At 48.9% G+C, this 24,772-nt stretch overlaps 1 protein-coding gene across 1 annotated transcript in view; it reads left to right on the top strand.

Moving 5' to 3' along the window:
* The window catches only part of NEURL4 (neuralized E3 ubiquitin protein ligase 4), a 92,584-nt gene that overhangs the window by 3,465 nt on the left and 64,347 nt on the right, over positions 1 to 24,772 (top strand). The window contains exons 2-3 of the mRNA XM_069963500.1: positions 6,265 to 6,643; positions 18,623 to 18,688. Of these exons, the coding sequence (XP_069819601.1) occupies positions 6,265 to 6,643; positions 18,623 to 18,688 (445 nt within the window). The remainder of the gene's footprint in view (positions 1 to 6,264; positions 6,644 to 18,622; positions 18,689 to 24,772) is intronic.

Genomic DNA, 24,772 nt, shown 5'->3' with positions numbered 1-24,772 from the left:
TATACCACATAGCAGTGATGTCTCCTCCTCCTCCTCTATATACATCTATATACCACATAGCAGTGATGTCTCCTCTATATACATCTATATACCACATAGCAGTGATATCTCCTCCTCTATATACATCTATATACCACATAGCAGTGATGTCTCCTCCTCTATATACATCTATATACCACATAGCAGTGATGTCTCCTCTATATACATCTATATACCACATAGCAGTGATGTCTCCTCCTCTATATACATCTATATACCACATAGCAGTGATGTCTCCTCCTCCTCTATATACATCTATATACCACATAGCAGTGATGTCTCCTCTATATACATCTATATACCACATAGCAGTGATGTCTCCTCCTCTATATACCACATAGCAGTGATGTCTCCTCTATATACATCTATATACCACATAGCAGTGATGTCTCCTCCTCTATATACATCTATATACCACATAGCAGTGATGTCTCCTCTATATACATCTATATACCACATAGCAGTGATGTCTCCTCCTCCTCTATATACATCTATATACCACATAGCAGTGATGTCTCCTCCTCTATATACATCTATATACCACATAGCAGTGATGTCTCCTCCTCTATATACCACATAGCAGTGATGTCTCCTCTATATACATCTATATACCACATAGTAGTGATGTCTCCTCCTCCTCTATATACATCTATATACCACATAGCAGTGATGTCTCCTCCTCCTCTATATACATCTATATACCACATAGCAGTGATGTCTCCTCCTCTATATACATCTATATACCACATAGTAGTGATGTCTCCTCCTCTATATACATCTATATACCACATAGCAGTGATATCTCCTCCTCTATATACATCTATATACCACATAGCAGTGATGTCTCCTCTATATACATCTATATACCACATAGCAGTGATGTCTCCTCTATATACATCTATATACCACATAGTAGTGATGTCTCCTCCTCTATATACATCTATATACCACATAGCAGTGATGTCTCCTCCTCTATATACATCTATATACCACATAGCAGTGATGTCTCCTCCTCTATATACATCTATATACCACATAGCAGTCATGTCTCCTCCTCTATATACATCTATATACCACATGCAGTGATATCTCCTCCTCCTCTATATACATCTATTACCACATAGCAGTGATGTACTCCTCCTCCTCTATATACCATCTATATACCACGTATAGCAGTGATGTCTCCTCCTCTATATACATCTATAACCACATAGGCAGTGGATGTCTCCTCTCTATATACATCTATATACCACATAGCAGTGATGTCTCCTCCTCTCTATATACATCTATATACCCACATAGCAGTGAGTCTCCTCCTCTATATCCATCTATATACCACATAGCAGTGATGTCTCCTCCTACTATATATACATCTATATACCACATAGCAGTGATGTCTCCTACTCCTCTATATACATCTATATACCACATAGCAGTGATGTCTCCTCCTCTATATACATCTATATACCACATAGCAGTGATATCTCCTCCTCTATATACATTCTATATACCACATAGCAGTGATGTTCCTCCTCCTCTATATACATCTATATACCACATAGCAGTGATGTCTCCTCCTATATACGACTATTATCCTACATAGGAGTGATTGTCTCCTCCTCTATAGACATCTATAGACCACATACAGTGATGTCGCCTCCTCTATTACTCTATATACCTACATAGCATGATGTCCCTCCTCTATATACATTCTATATACCACATAGCAGTCGATGTCATCTCCTCCTCTATATACATTCTATATAGCCACATTAGCAGTCGATGTCTCCTCCTACCTCTATATACATCTATATAACCACATAGCAGTGGATGTATCCCTCCCTCCTTCCTTCTATAGACATCTATATACCAATAGACAGTGATGTCTCCTCCATCCTATCATATACATCTATATACCACATAGCAGTGATATCTCCTCCTCTATATACATATATATACACATAGCAGTGATGTCTCATCCTCGTATATACATCTAATATACCACATAGGTCAGTGATGTCTCCTCATCCTCTATATACATCTATATACCACATAGCAGTGATGTCTCCTCCTCTATATAATCTATATACCACATAGCATGATGTCTCCTCCTCCTCTATATACATCTATATACCACATAGCAGTGATGTCTCCTCCTCCTCTATATACTATCTATATACCACATAGTAGTGATGTCTCCTCCTCTATATACATCTATATACCACATAGCAGTGATATCTCCTCCTCTATATACATCTATATACCACATAGCAGTGATGTCTCCTCTATATACATCTATATACCACATAGCAGTGATGTCTCCTCTATATACATCTATATACCACATAGTAGTGATGTCTCCTCCTCTATATACATCTATATACCACATAGCAGTGATGTCTCCTCCTCTATATACATCTATATACCACATAGCAGTGATGTCTCCTCCTCTATATACATCTATATACCACATAGCAGTCATGTCTCCTCCTCTATATACATCTATATACCACATAGCAGTGATGTCTCCTCCTCCTCTATATACATCTATATACCACATAGCAGTCATGTCTCCTCCTCCTCTATATACATCTATATACCACATAGCAGTGATGTCTCCTCCTCCTCCTCTATATACATCTATATACCACATAGCAGTGATGTCTCCTCTATATACATCTATATACCACATAGCAGTGATATCTCCTCATCTATATACCATCTCTATACACTTATACCACATAGCAGTGATGTTTCCTCTCTATACCTTCTATACTACCACATAGCTAGTGATTGTCTCGCCTCTATATAAACTTCTATATACCACATAGCAGTGATGTCTTCCTCTCTCTCTATATACATCTATATACCACATAGCAGTGATGTCTCCTCCTCTATATACAATCTATATACCACATAGCAGTGAGGTCTCCTCCTCCTCTATATACATCTATATACCACATAGCAGTGATGTCTCTCCTCTATATACCACATAGCAGTGATGTCTCCTCCATATACATCTATATACCACATAGCAGTGATGTCTCCTCCTCTACTATACATCTACTATCCCACATAGCAGTGATGTCTCCGTCTATATACATCTATATACCACATAGCAGTGATGTCTCCTCCCCTATATACATCTATATACCACATAGCAGTGTATGTCTCCTCCTCCTCTATATACATCCTATATACCACATAGCAGTCATGTCTTCCTCCTCTCAATACATCATATATCCACATAGCAGTGATGTCTCCTCCTCTAAACATCTATCTACCACATAGCAGTTCATGTCTCCTCCTCCTCTATATACATCTATATACCACATATCAGTGATGTCTCATCCTCCTCTATATACCATCATAGCAGAAAATTAATACAGGATGTCTCTCTATATAAGCTATATTACACATAGCGTGATCGTCTCATATATATACATTCTATATACCAATAGCAGGATGTCTCCTCTATATACATATTATACCACATAGCAGGATGTCCTCCTCTTCATATAAATCTATATACCACATAGCAGTGATGTCTCCTCCTCCCTAGATATAAATCTATATACCACATAGCAGTGGATGTCCTCCTCCCGCCTCTAGATACATTCTATATACCACATAGCAGTGATGTCTCCTCCTCCTCTATATTACATCTATATACCACATAGCAGTTGATGTCTCCTCCTCCTCTATATATCATCTATATACCACATAGCAGTGATGGTCTCCTCCTCTCTATATACATCTATATACCCCATAGCAGTGATGTCTCCTCCCTCTATATCATCTATATACCACATAGCAGTTATGTCTCCTCTATATACATCTATATACCCACATAGCAGTGATGTCTCCTCCTCTATATACATCTATATACCACATAGCAGTGTGATGTCTCCTCTATATACATCTATATACCACATAGCAGTCATGTCTCCTCCTCTATATACATCTATATACCACATAGCAGTGCTGTCTCCTCCTCCTCTATATACATCTATTATACCACATAGCAGTGATGTCTCCTCTATATACATCTATATACCACATAGCAGTGATGTCTCCTCCTCTATATACATCTATATACCACATAGCAGTGATGTCTCCTCCTTCTATATACATCTATATACCACATAGCAGTGATGTCTCCTCTCTATATACATCTATATACCACATAGCAGTGATGTCTCCTCCCCTCCTCTATATACATCTATATACCAACATAGCAGTGATGTCTCCTCCTCTATATACATCTATATACCACATAAGGCCCCAGTGATGTCTCCTCCTCTATATATCATGCTATATACCACATAGCAGTGATTTCTTCCTCCTACCTCTATATACATCTATATACCACATAGCAGTGATGTCTCATCCTCCCTCTATATACATCTATATACCACATAGCAGTGATGTCTCCTCCTCCTCTATATACATCTATATACCACATAGCAGTGATGTCTCCTCCTCCTCTATATACATCTATATACCACATAGCAGTGATGTCTCCCTCCTCTATATACATCTATATACCACATAGCAGTGATGTCTCCTCCTCTATATACATCTATATACCACATAGCAGTGATGTCTCCTCCTCTATATACATCTATATACCACATAGCAGTGATGTCTCCTCCTCTATATACATCTATATACCACATAGCAGTGATGTCTCCTCCTATATACATCTATATACCACATAGTAGTGATGTCTCCTCCTCTATATACATCTATATACCACATAGCAGTGATGTCTCCTCCTCTATATACATCTATATACCACATAGCAGTGATGCCTCCTCCTCTATATACATCTATATACCACATAGCAGTGATGTCTCCTCCTCCTCTATATACATCTATATACCACATAGCAGTGATGTCTCCTCCTCTATATACCACATAGCAGTGATGTCTCCTCTATATACATCTATATACCACATAGTAGTGATGTCTCCTCCTCCCTCTATATACATCATATACCACATAGCAGTGATGTCTCCTCCTCTATCTACATCTATCTACCACATAGCAGTGGATGTCTCCTCCTCTATATACATCTATATACCACATAGTAGTGATGTCTCCTCCTCTCTATATACATCTATATACCAACATAGCAGTGATGTCTCCTCCTCCTCTATATACATCTATATACCACATAGCAGTGATGTCTCCTCCTCTATATACATCTATATACCACATAGCAGTGATGTCTCTTCTATATACATCTATATACCACATAGCAGTGATGTCTCCTCCTCTATATACATCTATATACCACATAGCAGTGATGTCTCCTCCTCTATATACATCTATATACCACATAGCAGTGATGTCTCTTCTATATACATCTATATACCACATAGCAGTGATGTCTCCTCCTCTATATACATCTATATACCACATAGCAGTGATGTCTCCTCCTCTATATACATCTATATACCACATAGCAGTGATGTCTCCTCCTCTATATACATCTATATACCACATAGCAGTGATGTCTCCTCCTCTATATACATCTATATACCACATAGCAGTGATGTCTCCTCCTCTATATACATCTATATACCACATAGCAGTGATGTCTCCTCCTCTATATACATCTATATACCACATAGCAGTGATGTCTCCTCTATATACATCTATATACCACATAGCAGTGATGTCTCCTCCTCCTCTATATACACCTATATACCACATAGCAGTGATGTCTCCTCCTCTATATACCACATAGCAGTGATGTCTCCTCTATATACATCTATATACCACATAGCAGTGATGTCTCCTCCTCTATATACATCTATATACCACATAGCAGTGATGTCTCCTCCTCTATATACATCTATATACCACATAGCAGTGATGTCTCCTCCTCCTCTATATACATCTATATACCACATAGCAGTGATGTCTCCTCTATATACATCTATATACCACATAGCAGTGATGTCTCCTCCTCTATATACATCTATATACCACATAGCAGTGATGTCTCCTCCTCCTCTATATACATCTATATACCACATAGCAGTGATGTCTCCTCCTCCTCTATATACATCTATATACCACATAGCAGTGATGTCTCCTCCTCCTCTATATACATCTATATACCACATAGCAGTGATATCTCCTCCTCCTCTATATACATCTATATACCACATAGCAGTGATGTCTCCTCTGTATACCTTTGTATACCCCCTGTAGATGAACTCGTGGAGCGGGTCTATGGAGATCGGGGTGACCACCCAGGACCCGTCTATTCTGGATTTCCCCAGCAGTGCGACCGGCCTGAAGGGGGGCTCTTGGATTGTGTCGGGGTGCTCGGTGCTGGAGGACGGCCGCTCGGTGTTGGAGGAGTACGGGCAGGATCTGGATCAGCTGGGAGAGGGTGACCGTGTTGGCATCCAGCGCACGCTCTCTGGGGATCTCCATCTGTGGGTGAATGGCAGAGACTGTGGCTCCGCCGCCTCAGGGATCCCGCCCGGGGTGTGGGCCGTGGTCGACCTGTATGGAAAGTGCACAGAGATCACCGTGCTGTCCTGTCAGCCGCCCGAGGAGGAGGAACTAGAGGAGGCAGATACTGGTGAGAGCCCCGCGCCCAGTGACGCCCGTCCCCGACTGCTCGCCCGGCGCCCAGTGACGCCCGCCCCCGACTGCTCGCCCGGCGCCCAGTGACGCCCGCCCCCGACTGCTCGCCCCGCGCCCTGTGACGCCCGCCCCCCGACTGCTCGCCCCGCGCCCAGTGACGCCCGCCCCCGACTGCTCGCCCCGCGCCCAGTGACGCCCGCCCCCCGACTGCTCGCCCGGCGCCCAGTGACGCCCGCCCCCCGACTGCTCGCCCGGCGCCCAGTGACGCCCGCCCCCCGACTGCTCGCCCGGCGCCCAGTGACGCCCGCCCCCCGACTGCTCGCCCGGCGCCCAGTGACGCCCGCCCCCGACTGCTCGCCCCGCGCCCAGTGACGCCCGCCCCCGACTGCTCGCCCGGCGCCCAGTGACGCCTGACCCCGACTGCTCGCCCCTGGTGGTGGGGGGATGATGATGTGTGATGCAGAGGTCTCTGGATTATGGGGGGGATGATGTGTGATGCAGAGGTCTCTGGATTATGGGGGGGATGATGTGTGATGCAGAGGTCTCTGGATTATGGGGGGGATGATGTGTGATGCAGAGGTCTCTGATTATGGGGGGGATGATGTGTGATGCAGAGGTCTCTGGATTATGGGGGGGATGATGTGTGATGCAGAGGTCTCTGGATTATGGGGGGGATGATGTGTGATGCAGAGGTCTCTGGATTATGGGGGGGATGATGTGTGATGCAGAGGTCTCTGGATTATGGGGGGGATGATGTGTGATGCAGAGGTCTCTGGATTATGGGGGGGATGATGTGTGATGCAGAGGTCTCTGGATTATGGGGGGGATGATGTGTGATGCAGAGGTCTCTGGATTATGGGGGGGATGATGTGTGATGCAGAGGTCTCTGGATTATGGGGGGGGTGATGTGTGATGCAGAGGTCTCTGGATTATGGGGGGGGTGATGTGTGATGCAGAGGTCTCTGGATTATGGGGGGGGGTGATGTGTGATGCAGAGGTCTCTGGATTATGGGGGGGATGATGTGTGATGCAGAGGTCTCTGGATTATGGGGGGGATGATGTGTGATACAACCTAGTTGCAAGAAGGCAAAAGTAGTTGCCAACGTGCTGGCCCTTTACATCCATGACAAATGGGCGCATGTGCACCCTAGTGGTCAGAGTTGGCAGTGCGGCAATGACCTGAAGGAGGAGGCAGGCGCTGGAGAAGCGGAGAAGACTCAGGATGGACTTGAAGGTGGCGGACAGAAATGGGACCTGGATGGCGGCAGATTGCTGTATCTGTAAGGTGCCGCCTGTTGGTGTTGTAGTACTCCGCTCTTTACGTCCTCTTGTCTAGGGCCGCAGAGGAAATCTGAGGAGGACAGGGGCATGGATATTTTTTCCAGTTTACAGGATTTCCTCAGGCCCTTAAGTCTTCCAGCCGCCAAGAAGGACCTCTTCCCTCTAAGTGCAGTCTATCTAGCATATCCATTACCTGGTAGTCCAAATCAGCGTCCGTGGTGACCGATGTGGCCAGAGCTGGGGAGGAGGAGGATGATGGAGAAATCTATGGAAGGCAGCAGAGATCTGGAGAGATGGTGGAAGTTTGTAGGACACCGGGGTGGATCTCCTCAGGATCTTCAAATGGACAATCATCTAGCCCATTACTTTGTATGAGTCTCTACAGATGGTCCGTGTTTTCCTGGATCCCCATTATTATTATTATTTATTATTATTATTAGAGCGCCCTTAATTCCAGAGCGCTATACAATAGATAAGGGGTAACAAACAGGAACAATACAAGATCAGAACACATTACATGAAGGCAAATGGCCGACTGCTACAGGGAGAGAGGAGCCTGCCCGCCAGGTATTACATAGGTGGAGAGGAGCCTGCCCACCAGGTATTACATAGGGAGAGAGGAGCCTGCCCGCCAGGTATTACATAGGGAGAGAGGAGCCTGCCCGCCAGGTATTACATAGGGAGAGAGGAGCCTGCCCGCCAGGTATTACATAGGGAGAGAGGAGCCTGCCCGCCAGGTATTACATAGGGAGAGAGGAGCCTGCCCGCCAGGTATTACATAGGGAGAGAGGAGCCTGCCCGCTAGGTATTACATAGGGAGAGAGGAGCCTGCCCCCCAGGTATTACATAGGGAGAGAGGAGCCTGCCCGCCAGGTATTACATAGGGAGAGAGGAGCCTGCCCGCCAGGTATTACATAGGTGGAGAGGAGCCTGCCCACCAGGTATTACATAGGGAGAGAGGAGCCTGCCCGTCAGGCATTACATAGGGAGAGAGGAGCCTGCCCGCCAGGTATTACATAGGGAGAGAGGAGCCTGCCCGCCAGGTATTACATAGGGGGAGAGGAGCCTGCCCACCAGGTATTACATAGGGAGAGAGGAGCCTGCCCGCTAGGTATTACATAGGGAGAGAGGAGCCTGCCCGTGAGGTATTACATAGGGAGAGAGGAGCCTGCCCGCCAGGCATTACATAGGGAGAGAGAGGAGCCTGCCCGCCAGGTATTACATAGGGAGAGAGGAGCCTGCCCGCCAGGGATTACATAGGGAGAGAGGAGCCTGCCAGCCAGGTATTACATAGGGAGAGAGGAGCCTGCCCGCCAGGTATTACATAGGGAGAGAGGAGCCTGCCCGCCAGGTATTACATAGGGAGAGAGGAGCCTGCCCGCCAGGCCTTACATAGGGAGAGAGGAGCCTGCCCGCCAGGTATTACATAGGGAGAGAGGAGCCTGCCGGCCAGATATTACATAGGGAGAGAGGAGCCTGCCCGCCAGGTATTACATGGGGAGAGAGGAGCCTGCCCGCCAGGTATTACATAGGGAGAGAGGAGCCTGCCCGCCAGGCATTACATAGGGAGAGAGGAGCCTGCCCGCCAGGCCTTACATAGGGAGAGAGGAGCCTGCCCGCCAGGCATTACATAGGGAGAGAGGAGCCTGCCCGCCAGGTATTACATAGGGAGAGAGGAGCCCGCCCGCCAGGTATTACATAGGGAGAGAGGAGCCTGCCCGCCAGGTATTACATAGGGAGAGAGGAGCCTGCCCACCAGGTATTACATAGGGAGAGGGGAGCCTGCCCGCCAGGTATTACATAGGGAGAGAGGAGCCTGCCCACCAGGTATTACATAGGGAGAGAGGAGCCTGCCCGCCAGGGATTACATAGGGAGAGAGGAGCCTGCCCGCCAGGTATTACATAGGGAGAGAGGAGCCTGCCCGCCAGGGATTACAATCTATAAGGTGCGGGGAGAGAAACAGGAGGTAAAGTGCAGCCAGTCAGTGCAGCTACAGGTTGTAGCCTTGTTTGAAGAGATGGGTTTTCAGATTACTTTTGAAGGTCTTGATGGTGAGTGGGAGCCGGATGTGTCGGGGCAGTGGGAGCCGGATGTGTCGGGGCAGTGGGAGCCGGATGTGTCGGGGCAGTGAGAGGCGGATGTGTGTGTCGGGGCAGTGGGAGCCGGGTGTGTGTCGGGGCAGTGGGAGTCGGATGTGTGTCGGGGCAGTGGGAGCCGGATGTGTGTGTCGGGGCAGTGGGAGCCGGATGTGTGTGTCGGGGCAGTGGGAGCCGGATGTGTGTGTCGGGGCAGTGGGAGCCGGATGTGTGTGTCGGGGCAGTGGGAGCCGGATGTGTGTGTCGGGGCAGTGGGGGCCGGATGTGTGTGTCGGGGCAGTGGGAGCCGGATGTGTGTCGGGGCAGTGGGAGCCGGATGTGTCGGGGTAGTGAGTTCCAGAGTATGGGGGAGGTCGGGCAAAGTCTCAGAGGCGGTTGTGCGATGTACGAGCAAGGGGGAGCGCAGACGGAGGTCACTGGAGGATGGAAGGTTGGGTGAGGGACGGTAGCGGGATATCAGGTCAGAGATGTACGGAGGGGACAGGTTGTGGACGGCCGTGTACGTCATGGTCAACAGTTTAAAGTGAATGTTGGGCAATGGGAGCCAGTGATGGGATTGGCAGAGGGGAGAGGCAGAGGCAAAGCGAGAGGAAAGGTGGATTAGTCGGGCGGCAGAGTTAAGGATAGACTGGAGGGGAGCAAGGGGGTTAGATGGAGGCCGGAGAGGAGAATATTACAGTAGTCCAAGCGGGAGATAATGAGAGCATGGACCAGCAGTGTGGTGGAGTCAGGGGTGAGGAAAGAGCGGATTCTGGATATGTTTTTGAGGTGGAGGTGGTCAGGGCTGTTATTTGGGGTTTAAGGGATAGGGGAGTCAAAGGTGACCCCGAGGCAGCGGACTTGGGGGACAGGGGACAGAGTACAGCCATTGATAGTGATTGACAGATTAGACGGAAGGGTGGAGCGAGATAGAGGTATTACAGCAATCCTACCGCAGCCCCCGCACTTCTGTGTGTGTAATACCGCCACTGATGGTAATATACACTATATACACGCTATAAGGGGTATTACAGCAATCCTACCACAGCCCCCGCACTTCTGTGTGTGTGTAATACCGCCACTGATGGTAATATACACTATATACACGCTATAAGAGGTATTACAGCAATCCTACCGCAGCCCCCGCACTTCTGTGTATGTAATACCGCCACTGATGGTAATATACACTATATACTCGCTATAAGAGGTATTACAGCAATCCTACCGCAGCCCCCGCACTTCTGTGTGTGTGTAATACCGCCACTGATGGTAATATACACTATATACACGCTATAAGAGGTATTACAGCAATCCTACCGCAGCCCCCGCACTTCTGTGTGTGTGTAATACCGCCACTGATGGTAATATACACTATATACACGCTATAAGAGGTATTACAGCAATCCTACCGCAGCCCCCGCACTTCTGTGTGTGTGTAATACCGCCACTGATGGTAATATACACTATATACTCACTATAAGAGGTATTACAGCAATCCTACCGCAGCCCCCGCACTTCTGTGTGTGTAATACCGCCACTGATGGTAATATACACTATATACACACTATAAGAGGTATTACAGCAATCCTACCGCAGCCCCCGCACTTCTGTGTGTGTAATACCGCCACTGATGGTAATATACACTATATACACGCTATAAGGGGTATTACAGCAATCCTACCGCAGCCCCCGCACTTCTGTGTGTGTAATACCGCCACTGATGGTAATATACACTATATACACGCTATAAGGGGTATTACAGCAATCCTACCGCAGCCCCCGCACTTCTGTGTATGTAATACCGCCACTGATGGTAATATACACTATATACTCGCTATAAGGGTTATTACAGCAATCCTACCACAGCCCTCGCACTTCTGTGTGTGTGTGTAATACCGCCACTGATGGTAATATACACTATATACACGCTATAAGGGGTATTACAGCAATCCTACCACAGCCCCCGCACTTCTGTGTGTGTGTAATACCGCCACTGATGGTAATATACACTATATACTCGCTATAAGGGGTATTACAGCAATCCTACCGCAGCCCCCGCACTTCTGTGTGTGTGTGTAATACCGCCACTGATGGTAATATACACTATATACACGCTATAAGAGGTATTACAGCAATCCTACCACAGCCCCCGCACTTCTGTGTGTGTGTAATACCGCCACTGATGGTAATATACACTATATACTCGCTATAAGGGGTATTACAGCAATCCTACCACAGCTCCCGCACTTCTGTGTATGTAATACCGCCACTGATGGTAATATACACTATATACACGCTATAAGAGGTATTACAGCAATCCTACCACAGCCCCCGCACTTCTGTGTGTGTGTGTAATACCGCCACTGATGGTAATATACACTATATACTCGCTATAAGAGGTATTACAGCAATCCTACCACAGCCCCCGCACTTCTGTGTGTGTGTGTAATACCGCCACTGATGGTAATATACACTATATACTCACTATAAGAGGTATTACAGCAATCCTACCACAGCCCCCGCACTTCTGTGTGTGTGTAATACCGCCACTGATGGTAATATACACTATATACACACTATAAGGGTTATTACAGCAATCCTACCACAGCTCCCGCACTTCTGTGTATGTAATACCGCCACTGATGGTAATATACACTATATACACGCTATAAGAGGTATTACAGCAATCCTACCACAGCCCCCGCACTTCTGTGTGTGTGTAATACCGCCACTGATGGTAATATACACTATATACTCACTATAAGAGGTATTACAGCAATCCTACCGCAGCCCCCGCACTTCTGTGTATGTAATACCGCCACTGATGGTAATATACACTATATACTCGCTATAAGGGGTATTACAGCAATCCTACCACAGCCCCCGCACTTGTGTGTGTGTGTGTAATACCGCCACTGATGGTAATATACACTATATACTCACTATAAGAGGTATTACAGCAATCCTACCACAGCCCCCGCACTTCTGTGTGTGTGTAATACCGCCACTGATGGTAATATACACTATATACACGCTATAAGAGGTATTACAGCAATCCTACCACAGCCCCCGCACTTCTGTGTGTGTGTAATACCGCCACTGATGGTAATATACACTATATACACACTATAAGGGTTATTACAGCAATCCTACCACAGCTCCCGCACTTCTGTGTATGTAATACCGCCACTGATGGTAATATACACTATATACACGCTATAAGAGGTATTACAGCAATCCTACCACAGCCCCCGCACTTCTGTGTGTGTGTAATACCGCCACTGATGGTAATATACACTATATACTCACTATAAGAGGTATTACAGCAATCCTACCGCAGCCCCCGCACTTCTGTGTATGTAATACCGCCACTGATGGTAATATACACTATATACTCGCTATAAGGGGTATTACAGCAATCCTACCACAGCCCCCGCACTTGTGTGTGTGTGTGTGTGTAATACCGCCACTGATGGTAATATACACTATATACACGCTATAAGAGGTATTACAGCAATCCTACCACAGCCCCCGCACTTCTGTGTGTGTGTAATACCGCCACTGATGGTAATATACACTATATACACACTATAAGAGGTATTACAGCAATCCTACCACAGCCCCCGCACTTCTGTGTGTGTAATACCGCCACTGATGGTAATATACACTATATACTCACTATAAGAGGTATTACAGCAATCCTACCACAGCCCCCGCACTCCTGTGTGTGTAATACCGCCACTGATGGTAATATACACGCTATAAGAGGTATTACAGCAATCCTACCACAGCCCCCGCACTTCTGTGTGTGTGTAATACCGCCACTGATGGTAATATACACTATATACACGCTATAAGGGGTATTACAGCAATCCTACCACAGCCCCCGCACTTCTGTGTGTGTATAATACCGCCACTGATGGTAATATACACTATATACTCGCTATAAGAGGTATTACAGCAATCCTACCACTGCCCCCGCACTTCTGTGTGTGTAATACCGCCACTGATGGTAATATACACTATATACTCGCTATAAGAGGTATTACAGCAATCCTACCACAGCCCCCACACTTCTGTGTGTGTGTAATACCGCCACTGATGGTAATATACACTATATACACACTATAAGAGGTATTACAGCAATCCTACCACAGCCCCCGCACTTCTGTGTGTGTGTGTAATACCGCCACTGATGGTAATATACACTATATACACGCTATAAGAGGTATTACAGCAATCCTACCGCAGCCCCCGCACTTCTGTGTGTGTGTGTGTAATACCGCCACTGATGGTAATATACACTATATACTCACTATAAGAGGTATTACAGCAATCCTACCACAGCCCCCGCACTTCTGTGTATAATACCGCCACTGATGGTAATATACACTATATACACGTTATAAGAGGTATTACAGCAATCCTACCACAGCCCCCGCACTTCTGTGTGTGTAATACCGCCACTGATGGTAATATACACTATATACACGCTATAAGGGTTATTACAGCAATCCTACCGCAGCCCCCGCACTTCTGTGTGTGTAATACCGCCACTGATGGTAATATACACTATATACACACTATAAGAGGTATTACAGCAATCCTACCACAGCCCCCGCACTTCTGTGTGTATGTAATACCGCCACTGATGGTAATATACACTATATACTCGCTATAAGAGGTATTACAGCAATCCTACCACAGCCCCCACACTTCTGTGTGTGTGTAATACCGCCACTGATGGTAATATACACTATATACTCGCTATAAGGGGTATTACAGCAATCCTACCGCAGCCCCCGCACTTCTGTGTGTGTGTGTAATACCGCCACTGATGGTAATATACACTATATACTCACTATAAGAGGTATTACAGCAATATGTGACCGCTGGGAGGTCGTCTCGCCCATTTTCAGATATTACTTCAGGGTATGTAAGCACACGAAGCACACTGGAAAATAGAGGGAAAATCTATTGCGGAATCTGCCGCTCATGCCCACTCGTGTCTCCGCCAGTATCATAGACTCTATTCTACGCATGGGCGGATTCCGTCGTCTGTCCAAAGAATGAAAATGTTCATCCTTTGGATGGATTAAAGGGGTACTCCAGCGGGGGGCTTTTTTCTCATTTGGCCGGGGAGGAGGTGGCTGAGGGCAACGACGTCCACTCACCTTCCCGATTCCAGCGGCGGGTCCCGTATGTTGGCGGGTCAGTGAAGGAGGTGAGATCCCGCTTCCGTCACTGACTGGCTGAGCGGACTTGAAACCTCATGTCTCGAGCCCGCGTCAGACACCAGGAAGCGCCCGGGCAGCGGGGACTGGAGTGCAGCGGTAAGGGACCCGCCGCTGGAACCGCGGAGCTGAGTGGACGTTGTTGCCCTCATCCGCCTCCTCCCCGGCCATATAAAAAATGCCCCCAAGCCGGAGTACCCCTTTAAGGAATCCGCCCCTGCATAGAATGGAGTCTATGACACTGGCGGAGACGCGAGTGGGCGCGAGCGGCAGATTCCGCAACAGATTATTCCTCAAATTTTTGAAGTGTTCACATAAGAAGGTGGACGGAGTTTTCCACCTCCTGAAAGATTTTGTGTAAGTGGTCTCCGGTCAGCCACGATGAAGCGCTAGTGTGGACCTCCTGCACTTGGGAGCACCAGGTCCAGCTTGTTGTTTTCCCTGTTTCTAGTCGATCATCCTGGGCTTCTAGTCAGACCTGTGCATCAGTCTGTGGTTACCAGCGATAATGGAGATGGTGACCTCGGCTGTTCCGCGGTTGTCTTCTGCACCTTCATCTTCCCATCCATGAGTCGCATCAAAGATTCTTCATGGTTTCAATTAGGAAAAAGCAGTCAGTTCTTCATTTGGTAATTTGGCCTCTTTGGGTTATCCCCCCTTTGGGTTATCCTCCACATCTCTCATCGGGAGTTTCCCGACTTCTGTGGACAGGTGGGAACTCCATGGCCGCCACAGTACATAGCCCGGCTCTGAGCGCATTGCTGTCGGCACTTCTGTTGTGAAAGTGTGAGGCCTTCAGCTTGCATTGGCTCCTCCGGCAGAGGTGTGAGGCTGAAGGAAGGGGGCCAAGCGGCTGTCTCCTGGGGCAGGAAAACTATGCTGAGTCTTCCCAAAACTGGGGAAGTCCAGAGAGTACAAAGCAGCTGCACCCGCTAAAAAGCAGGTACGACAAACATGCTGGGACGCTCCGCAGATGGGCAACGGCTGCTTTCTGGCCCACATGATGTCATGGCGTATCCTCCCACCACCAGCGTCAGTAATAAGTACGCACAGCTACGCGAAGCCGTAGTAATAACCATAGGAACGCCTCAGTGCCGGCCGATGATCCCTCTGGTCTCCAGGCCTTCTGCCTCAGTGATGGCGGGCGATCCCTCTGGTCTCATGGGCTTCTGCCTCAGTGATGGCGGGCGATCCCTCTGGCCTCATGGGCTTCTGCCTCAGTGATGGCGGGCGATCCCTCTGGCCTCATGGGCTTCTGCCTCAGTGATGGCGGGCGATCCCTCTGGTCTCCAGGCCTTCTGCCTCAGTGATGGCGGGCAATCCCTCTGGCCTCCAGGCCTTCTACCTCAGTGATGGCGGGCGATCCCTCTGGCCTCATGGGCTTCTGCCTCAGTGATGGCGGGCGATCCCTCTGGCCTCATGGGCTTCTGCCTCAGTGCCGGTGGACGATCCCTCTGGCCTCATGGGCTTCTGCCTCAGTGATGGCGGGCGATCCCTCTGGCCTCATGGGCTTCTGCCTCAGTGATGGCGGGCGATCCCTCTGGCCTCATGGGCTTCTGCCTCAGTGATGGCAGGCGATCCCTCTGGCCTCATGGGCTTCTGCCTCAGTGATGGCGGGCGATCCCTCTGGCCTCATGGGCTTCTGCCTCAGTGATGGCGGGCGATCCCTCTGGCCTCATGGGCTTCTGCCTCAGTGATGGCGGGCGATCCCTCTGGCCTCATGGGCTTCTGCCTCAGTGATGGCGGGCGATCCCTCTGGCCTCATGGGCTTCTGCCTCAGTGATGGCGGGCGATCCCTCTGGCCTCATGGGCTTCTGCCTCAGTGATGGCGGGCGATCCCTCTGGCCTCATGGGCTTCTGCCTCAGTGATGGCGGGCGATCCCTCTGGCCTCATGGAGGGGGCCAGTTTTTACATTTAAAGTTTCTCTTTGGGCCTTAACAATGAAACCACCCTGATATAGATATAGATATATATATATATATATATATAGATATATATATATATAGATATATATATATATATATATATATATATCTAATTTTTTTTTTTTTTTTTTTTTTTATCTCTCGGGTGCAGTCTGTAGTGAGCGGATGTGTGACCGGGCAGCAGTCTGTGGTGGGGGGTTGTGTGACTGAGCAGCAGTCTCTGGTGAGCGGATATGTGACCGAGCAGCAGTCTAGGGTAAACTGATGTGGGACAGAGCAGCAGTCTGTGGTGGTGGGGGATTGTGGGATCGAGTGGCCGGTGGTGAGCGGATGTGTGACCGGGCAGCAGTCTGTGTGTGTGTGGGGGGGTAGTGTGACCGGGCAGCAGTCCACGGTGAGCGGATGTGGGACTGGACAGCAGTCTGCGGTGAGCGGTTGTGGGACCGGGCAGCAGTCTGTGTGTGTGTGTGGGGGGGGGGGGGGGGGTAGTGTGACTGGGCAGCAGTCTGCGGTGAGCGGGTGTGGGACTGGACAGCAGTCTGCGGTGAGCGGTTGTGGGACCGGGCAGCAGTCTGTGTGTGTGTGTTTGGGGGGGGGGGGGGGGGGGGGGGGGGTAGTGTGACTGGGCAGCAGTCTGCGGTGAGCGGGTGTGGGACTGGGCAGCAGTCTGTGTGTGTGTGTGTGTGTGTGTGGGGGGGGGGGGGGTTAGTGTGACCGGGCAGCAGTCTGCGGTGAGCGGGTGTGAGACTGGGCAGCAGTGTGTGTGTGGGGGGGGGGGTAGTGTGACTGGGCAGCAGTCTGCGGTGAGCGGGTGTGAGGACTGGGCAGCAGTCTGTGTGTGTGTGTGGTGGGGGGGGGGGGGGGTAGTGTGACTGGGCAGCAGTCTGCGGTGAGCGGGTGTGAGACTGGGCAGCAGTGTGTGTGTGGGGGGGGGGGGTAGTGTGACTGGGCAGCAGTCTGCGGTGAGCGGGTGTGAGACTGGGCAGCAGTCTGTGTGTGTGTGTGTGGGGGGGGGGGGGGGGTAGTGTGACTGGGCAGCAGTCTGCGGTGAGCGGGTGTGGGTCCGGGCAGCAGTCTGCGGTGAGCGGGTGTGAGACTGGGCAGCAGTCTGTGTGTGTGTGTGTGTGGGGGGGGGGGGGGGGTAGTGTGACTGGGCAGCAGTCTGCGGTGAGCGGGTGTGGGTCCGGGCAGCAGTCTGCGGTGAGCGGATGTGGGTCCGGGCAGCAGTCTGCGGTGAGCGGATGTGGGTCCGGGCAGCAGTCTGCGGTGAGCGGATGTGGGACTGGGCAGCAGTCTGCGGTGAGCGGGTGTGGGACCGGGCAGCAGTCTGCGGTGAGCGGATGTGGGACTGGACAGCAGTCTGCGGTGAGCGGATGTGGGTCCGGGCAGCAGTCTGCGGTGAGCGGGTGTATGATGACTATGGTATAACAAGCTTCTCCTCTCTCTCCTGCACACAGGGCCTCTCCTCTCTCTAGGACATCCACGCCCGGACAAGTTCCCCAGCAGCCTGGAGTCTGACCCCGGTGAGTGCTGTGTGGAGGGGCAGCATGGGGGGCAGGTAGATGATAAAAGGGATGTCAATACATTTATTGGTGTGATGAACTGGAGTAAAGGGACCATTGCTTCTCCATGTGGGGGTGGCCATGGTCATAGGCCATTACTTCTCCATGTGGGGGTGGCCATGGTCATAGGCCATTACTTCTCCATGTGGGGGTGGCCATGGTCATAGGCCATTACTTCTCCATGTGGGGGTGGCCATGGTCACATGTCATTGCTTCTCCATGTGGGTGGGGCCATGGTCATAGGCCATTACTTCTCCATGTGGGTGGGGCATGGTCAGAGGTCATTGCTTCTCCATGTGGGTGGGGCATGGTCAGAGGTCATTGCTTCTCCATGTGGGGGTGGCCATGGTCAGAGGTCATTGCTTCTCCATGTGGGGGTGGCCATGGTCATAGGCCATTACTTCTCCATGTGGGGGTGGCCATGGTCATAGGCCATTACTTCTCCATGTGGGGGTGGCCATGGTCACATGTCATTGCTTCTCCATGTGGGTGGGGCCATGGTCATAGGCCATTACTTCTCCATGTGGGTGGGGCATGGTCAGAGGTCATTGCTTCTCCATGTGGGTGGGGCATGGTCAGAGGTCATTGCTTCTCCATGTGGGGGTGGCCATGGTCAGAGGTCATTGCTTCTCCATGTGGGGGTGGCCATGGTCATAGGCCATTACTTCTCCATGTGGGGGTGGCCATGGTCATAGGCCATTACTTCTCCATGTGGGGGTGGCCATGGTCATAGGCCATTACTTCTCCATGTGGGGGTGGCCATGGTCATAGGCCATTACTTCTCCATGTGGGGGTGGCCATGGTCATAGGCCATTACTTCTCCATGTGGGGGTGGCCATGGTCATAGGCCATTACTTCTCCATGTGGGGGTGGCCATGGTCATAGGTCATTGCTTCTCCATGTGGGGGGGGGGCTATGGTCAGAGGTCATTGCTTCTCCATGTGGGGGGGGGGCTATGGTCAGAGGTCATTGCTTCTCCATGTGGGGGGGGGGGGGCTATGGTCAGAGGTCATTGCTTCTCCATGTGGAGGGGGGCATGCTCATAGATCATTGCTTCTCCATGTGGGGGGGGGGGCTATGGTCAGAGGTCATTGCTTCTCCATGTGGGGGGGGGGGGGCTATGGTCATAGGTCATTGCTTCTCCATGTGGAGGGGGGGGGACATGGTCATAGGTCATTGCTTCTTCATGTGGGGGGGGGCATGGTCACATGTCATTGCTTCTTCCCCTCCACTATGTCATGTTATAGCAGAGAGAAGAAGCTGCTGTGATGATGGATGATGAGAATTGTGATGGCTTTAGATGATGAAAGATGGCAGTAATGTATCTTCCTGCCTCCTCTACCTGTATGTGATGATAGGGAGCATCTTCCTGGCGGCTCCTCCTCCTGTATGTGTGATGGCAGTGATGATAGAGAACATCTTCCTGGCTCCTCCTCCTGTATGTGTGATGAAGGAGAACATCTTCCTTGCTCCTCCTCCTGTATGTGTGATGATGGAGAACATCTTCCTGGCTCCTCCTCCTGTATGTGTGATGATGGAGAACATCTTTCTGGCTCCTCCTCCTGTATGTGTGATGGCAGTGATGATAGAGAACATCTTCCTGGCTCTCCCTCCTGTATGTGTGATGATAGAGAGCATCTTCCTGGCTCCTTCTCTTCCTGTATGTGTGATGATAGAGAGCATCTTCCTGGCTCCTCCTCTTCCTGTATGTGTGACGATAGAGAGCATCTTCCTGGCTCCTCCTCCTGTATGTGTGATGGCAGTGATGATAGAGAGCATCTTCCTGGCTCCTCCTCTTCCTGTATGTGTGATGGCAGTGATGATGGAGAACATCTTCCTGGCTCCTCCTCTTCCTGTATGGGATGATAGAGAGCATGTTCCTGGCTCCTCCTCTTCCTGTATGTGATGATAGGGAGCATCTTCCTGGCTCCTCCTCTTCCTGTATGTGTGATGGCAGTGATGATAGAGAATATCTTCCTGGCTCCTCCTCTTCCTGTATGTGTGATGATAGAGAGCATCTTCCTGGCTCCTCCTCTTCCTGTATGTGTGACGATAGAGAGCATCTTCCTGGCTCCTCCTCCTGTATGTGTGATGGCAGTGATGATAGAGAGCATCTTCCTGGCTCCTCCTCTTCCTGTATGTGTGATGGCAGTGATGATGGAGAACATCTTCCTGGCTCCTCCTCTTCCTGTATGGGATGATAGAGAGCATGTTCCTGGCTCCTCCTCTTCCTGTATGTGATGATAGGGAGCATCTTCCTGGCTCCTCCTCTTCCTGTATGTGTGATGGCAGTGATGATAGAGAATATCTTCCTGGCTCCTCCTCTTCCTGTATGTGTGACGATAGAGAGCATCTTCCTGGCTCCTCCTCCTGTACGTATGATGGCAGTGATAGAGAACATCTTCCTGGCTCCTCCTCTTCCTGTATGTGTGATGATAGAGAGCATTTTCCTGGCTCCTCCTCCTGTATGTGTGATGGCAGTAATGATAGAGAGCATCTTCTTGGCTCCTCCTCTTCCTGTATGTGTGATGATAGAGAACATTTTCCTGGCTCCTTCTCCTGTATGTGTGATGATAGAGAGCATCTTCCTGGCTCCTCCTGTATGTGTGATGGCAGTGATGATAGAGAGCATCTTCCTGGCTCCTCTTCTTCCTGTATGTGTGATGATAGAGAGCATTTTCCTGGCTCCTTCTCCTGTATGTGTGATGATAGAGAGCATCTTCCTGGCTCCTCCTCTTCCTGTATGTGTGATGATAGAGAGCATTTTCCTGGCTCCTTCTCCTGTATGTGTGATGATAGAGAGAATCTTCCTGGCTCCTTCTCTTCCTGTATGTGTGATGGCAGTGATGATAGAGAGCATTTTCCTGGCTCCTCCTCTTCCTGTATGTGTGACGATAGAGAGCATCTTCCTGGCTCCTCCTCTTCCTGTATGTGATGATAGAGAGCATCTTCCTGGCTCCTCCTCCTGTATGTGTGATGGCAGTGATGATAGAGAGCATCTACCCGGCTCCTCCTCTTCCTGTATGTGTGATGATAGAGAGCATCTTCCTGGCTCCTCTTCCTGTATGTGTGATGATAGAGAGCATTTTCCTGGCTCCTTCTCCTGTATGTGTGATGATAGAGAGAATTTTCCTGGCTCCTCCTCTTCCTGTATGTGTGATGATAGAGAGCATCTTCCTGGCTCCTCCTCCTGTATGTGTGATGGCAGTGATGATAGAGAGCATCTACCCGGCTCCTCCTCTTCCTGTATGTGTGATGATAGAGAGCATCTTCCTGGCTCCTCTTCCTGTATGTGTGATGATAGAGAGCATCTTCCTGGCTCCTCCTCCTGTATGTGTGATGATAGAGAACATTTTCCTGGCTCCTCCTCTTCCTGTATGTGATGATGGAGAACATCTTCCTGGTTTCTCCTCCTGTATGTGTGATGATAGAGAGCATCTTCCTGGCTCCTCCTCCTGTATGTGTGATGGCAGTGATGATAGAGAGCATCTTCCTGCCTCCTCCTCTTCCTGTATGTGTGATGATAGAGAGCATCTTCCTGGCTCCTCCTCTTCCTGTATGTGTGATGATAGAGAACATTTTCCTGGCTCCTCCTTTTTCCTGTATGTGTGATGATAGAGAGCATCTTCCTGGCTCCTCCTCTTCCTCTATGTGTGATGGCAGTGATGATAGAGCATCTTCCTGCCTCCTCCTCTTCCTGTATGTGTGATGATAGAGAACATCTTCCTGGCTCCTTCTCTTCCTGTATGTGTGATGATAGAGAACATTTTCCTGGCTCCTCCTCTTCCTGTATGTGTGATGATAGAGAGCATCTTCCTGGCTCCTCCTCTTCCTGTATGTGTGATGATAGAGAGCATCTTCCTGGCTCCTCCTCTTCCTGTATGTGTGATGATAGAGAACATTTTCCTGGCTCCTCCTCTTCCTGTATGTGTGATGATGGAGAACATCTTCCTGGCTCCTCTTTTTCCTGTATGTGTGATGATAGAGAACATTTTCCTGGCTCCTCCTCTTCCTGTATGTGTGATGATAGAGAGCATCTTCCTGGCTCCTCCTCTTCCTGTATGTGATGATAGAGAACACACATACAGGAAGAGAAGGAGCCAGTAAGATGTTCTCTATCATCACATACAGGAAGAGGAGGAGCCAGGAAGATGCTCTCTATCATCACACATACAGGAAGAGGAGGAGGCAGGAAGATGCTCTCTATCATCACTGCTATCACACATACAGGAGGAGGAGCCAGGAAGATGCTCTCTATCATCACACATACAGGAGGAGAAACCAGGAAGATGTTCTCCATCATCACATACAGGAAGAGGAGGAGCCAGGAAAATGTTCTCTATCATCACACATACAGGAGGAGAAACCAGGAAGATGTTCTCCATCATCACATACAGGAAGAGGAGGAGCCAGGAAAATGTTCTCTATCATCACACATACAGGAGGAGGAGCCAGGAAGATGCTCTCTATCATCACACATACAGGAAGAGGAGCCAGGAAGATGCTCTCTATCATCACACATACAGGAAGAGGAGGAGCCAGGAAAATGTTCTCTATCATCACACATACAGGAAGAGAAGGAGCCAGTAAGATGATGATAGAGAACATTTTCCTGGCTCCTCCTTTTCCTGTTTGTGTGATGATAGAGAACATTTTCCTGGCTCCTCCTCTTCCTGTATGTGTGATGCCCAATTGGCTAGGAGCAGAGTAAGTGATATTTACTATTTTTATTAGATATTTATTTGGTGAAAAAATAGTGTTTCCTATATAGAGTGAAGAGTGATCTAGAAATATAGAGCTAGGCGGCGATCATATGTGTGATAGACAGTGAGGATATACTGTTACACCCTGCCTCACTGAGCGTCCCCAATACCAAGCAGGAGACTCCCCTATCACAGTCAGGTGAAGTAGGTTGTGCCGTCACTGAGATGTGGGGAATCGGGGATATCCCTGATGAAGCCAGATATCCCTACCAGGAAGAAGGGGGAAACGCGTCGGATGACTTGTGGAATCACTCAGACTTGTTACCAGTCAACACAAGAGTGTATACTGCTCCACTCCGCAGACTCTAACTCATCAGGGACATCCATATTTTGTATGACATTCCCCACATCTCAGTGACGGCACAACCTACTTCACCTGACTGTGATAGGGGAGTCTCCTGCTTGGTATTGGGGACGCTCAGTGAGGCAGGGTGTAACAGTATGTCCTCACTGTCTATCACACATATGATCGCCACCTAGCTCTATATTTCTAGATCACTCTTCACTCTATATAGGAAACACTATTTTTTCGTATCAAAAGTACAAAAAATGTCTAGTGTGAACAAAGTCTCTTATACACTGTGTGTGTCAATGATCCGCACAGGTGATGTGCACTCTCAGACTCCCAGGCTGCCACTAGCCCGTACACATGCAATAATATCGGATATAAAGGTGCTGGAGTGCCGTATAAATACGTACAATACTGTTTATGATTCCTTATATTTTCAGAAATAAAGGAGAGGTAGACTCACGTTTCAGTTGCTGAATTTTATCCGTTTTATTTCAGAAATTTTCGCATGGTGAATCCATACCGGTAGCTAGTGGGCTCTCTCGGGTGTGCATAGAACGGAGTGGGCGTTCCTTACTGCCGTGACGTTTCGGGGCGGACCCCTTACTCATGCGCATGAGTAAGGGGTCCGCCCCGAAACGTCACGGCAGTAAGGAACGCCCACTCCGTTCTATGCACACCCGAGAGAGCCCACTAGCTACCGGTATGGATTCACCATGCGAAAATTTCTGAAATAAAACGGATAAAATTCAGCAACTGAAACGTGAGTCTACCTCTCCTTTATTTCTGAAAATATAAGGAATCATAAACAGTATTGTACGTATTTATACGGCACTCCAGCACCTTTATATCCGTTATAACACTATTTTTTCACCAAATAAATATCTTTGTCACACTGCAGATTTTCAGTGTTGGCTCCTAGCCAATTGGGCTTTGTCTTACATAGTAAGTGGGGACAACCATTCTCTTGGATACATATCCGGCTGGGATACC

The sequence above is a fragment of the Dendropsophus ebraccatus genome, chromosome 1 (assembly GCF_027789765.1).
Source record: "Dendropsophus ebraccatus isolate aDenEbr1 chromosome 1, aDenEbr1.pat, whole genome shotgun sequence".
Classification (NCBI taxonomy): domain Eukaryota; kingdom Metazoa; phylum Chordata; class Amphibia; order Anura; family Hylidae; genus Dendropsophus; species Dendropsophus ebraccatus.
The sequence above is the reverse complement of the archived record's forward strand: the minus strand, read 5'-3'. Positions and strand labels throughout refer to the sequence as shown.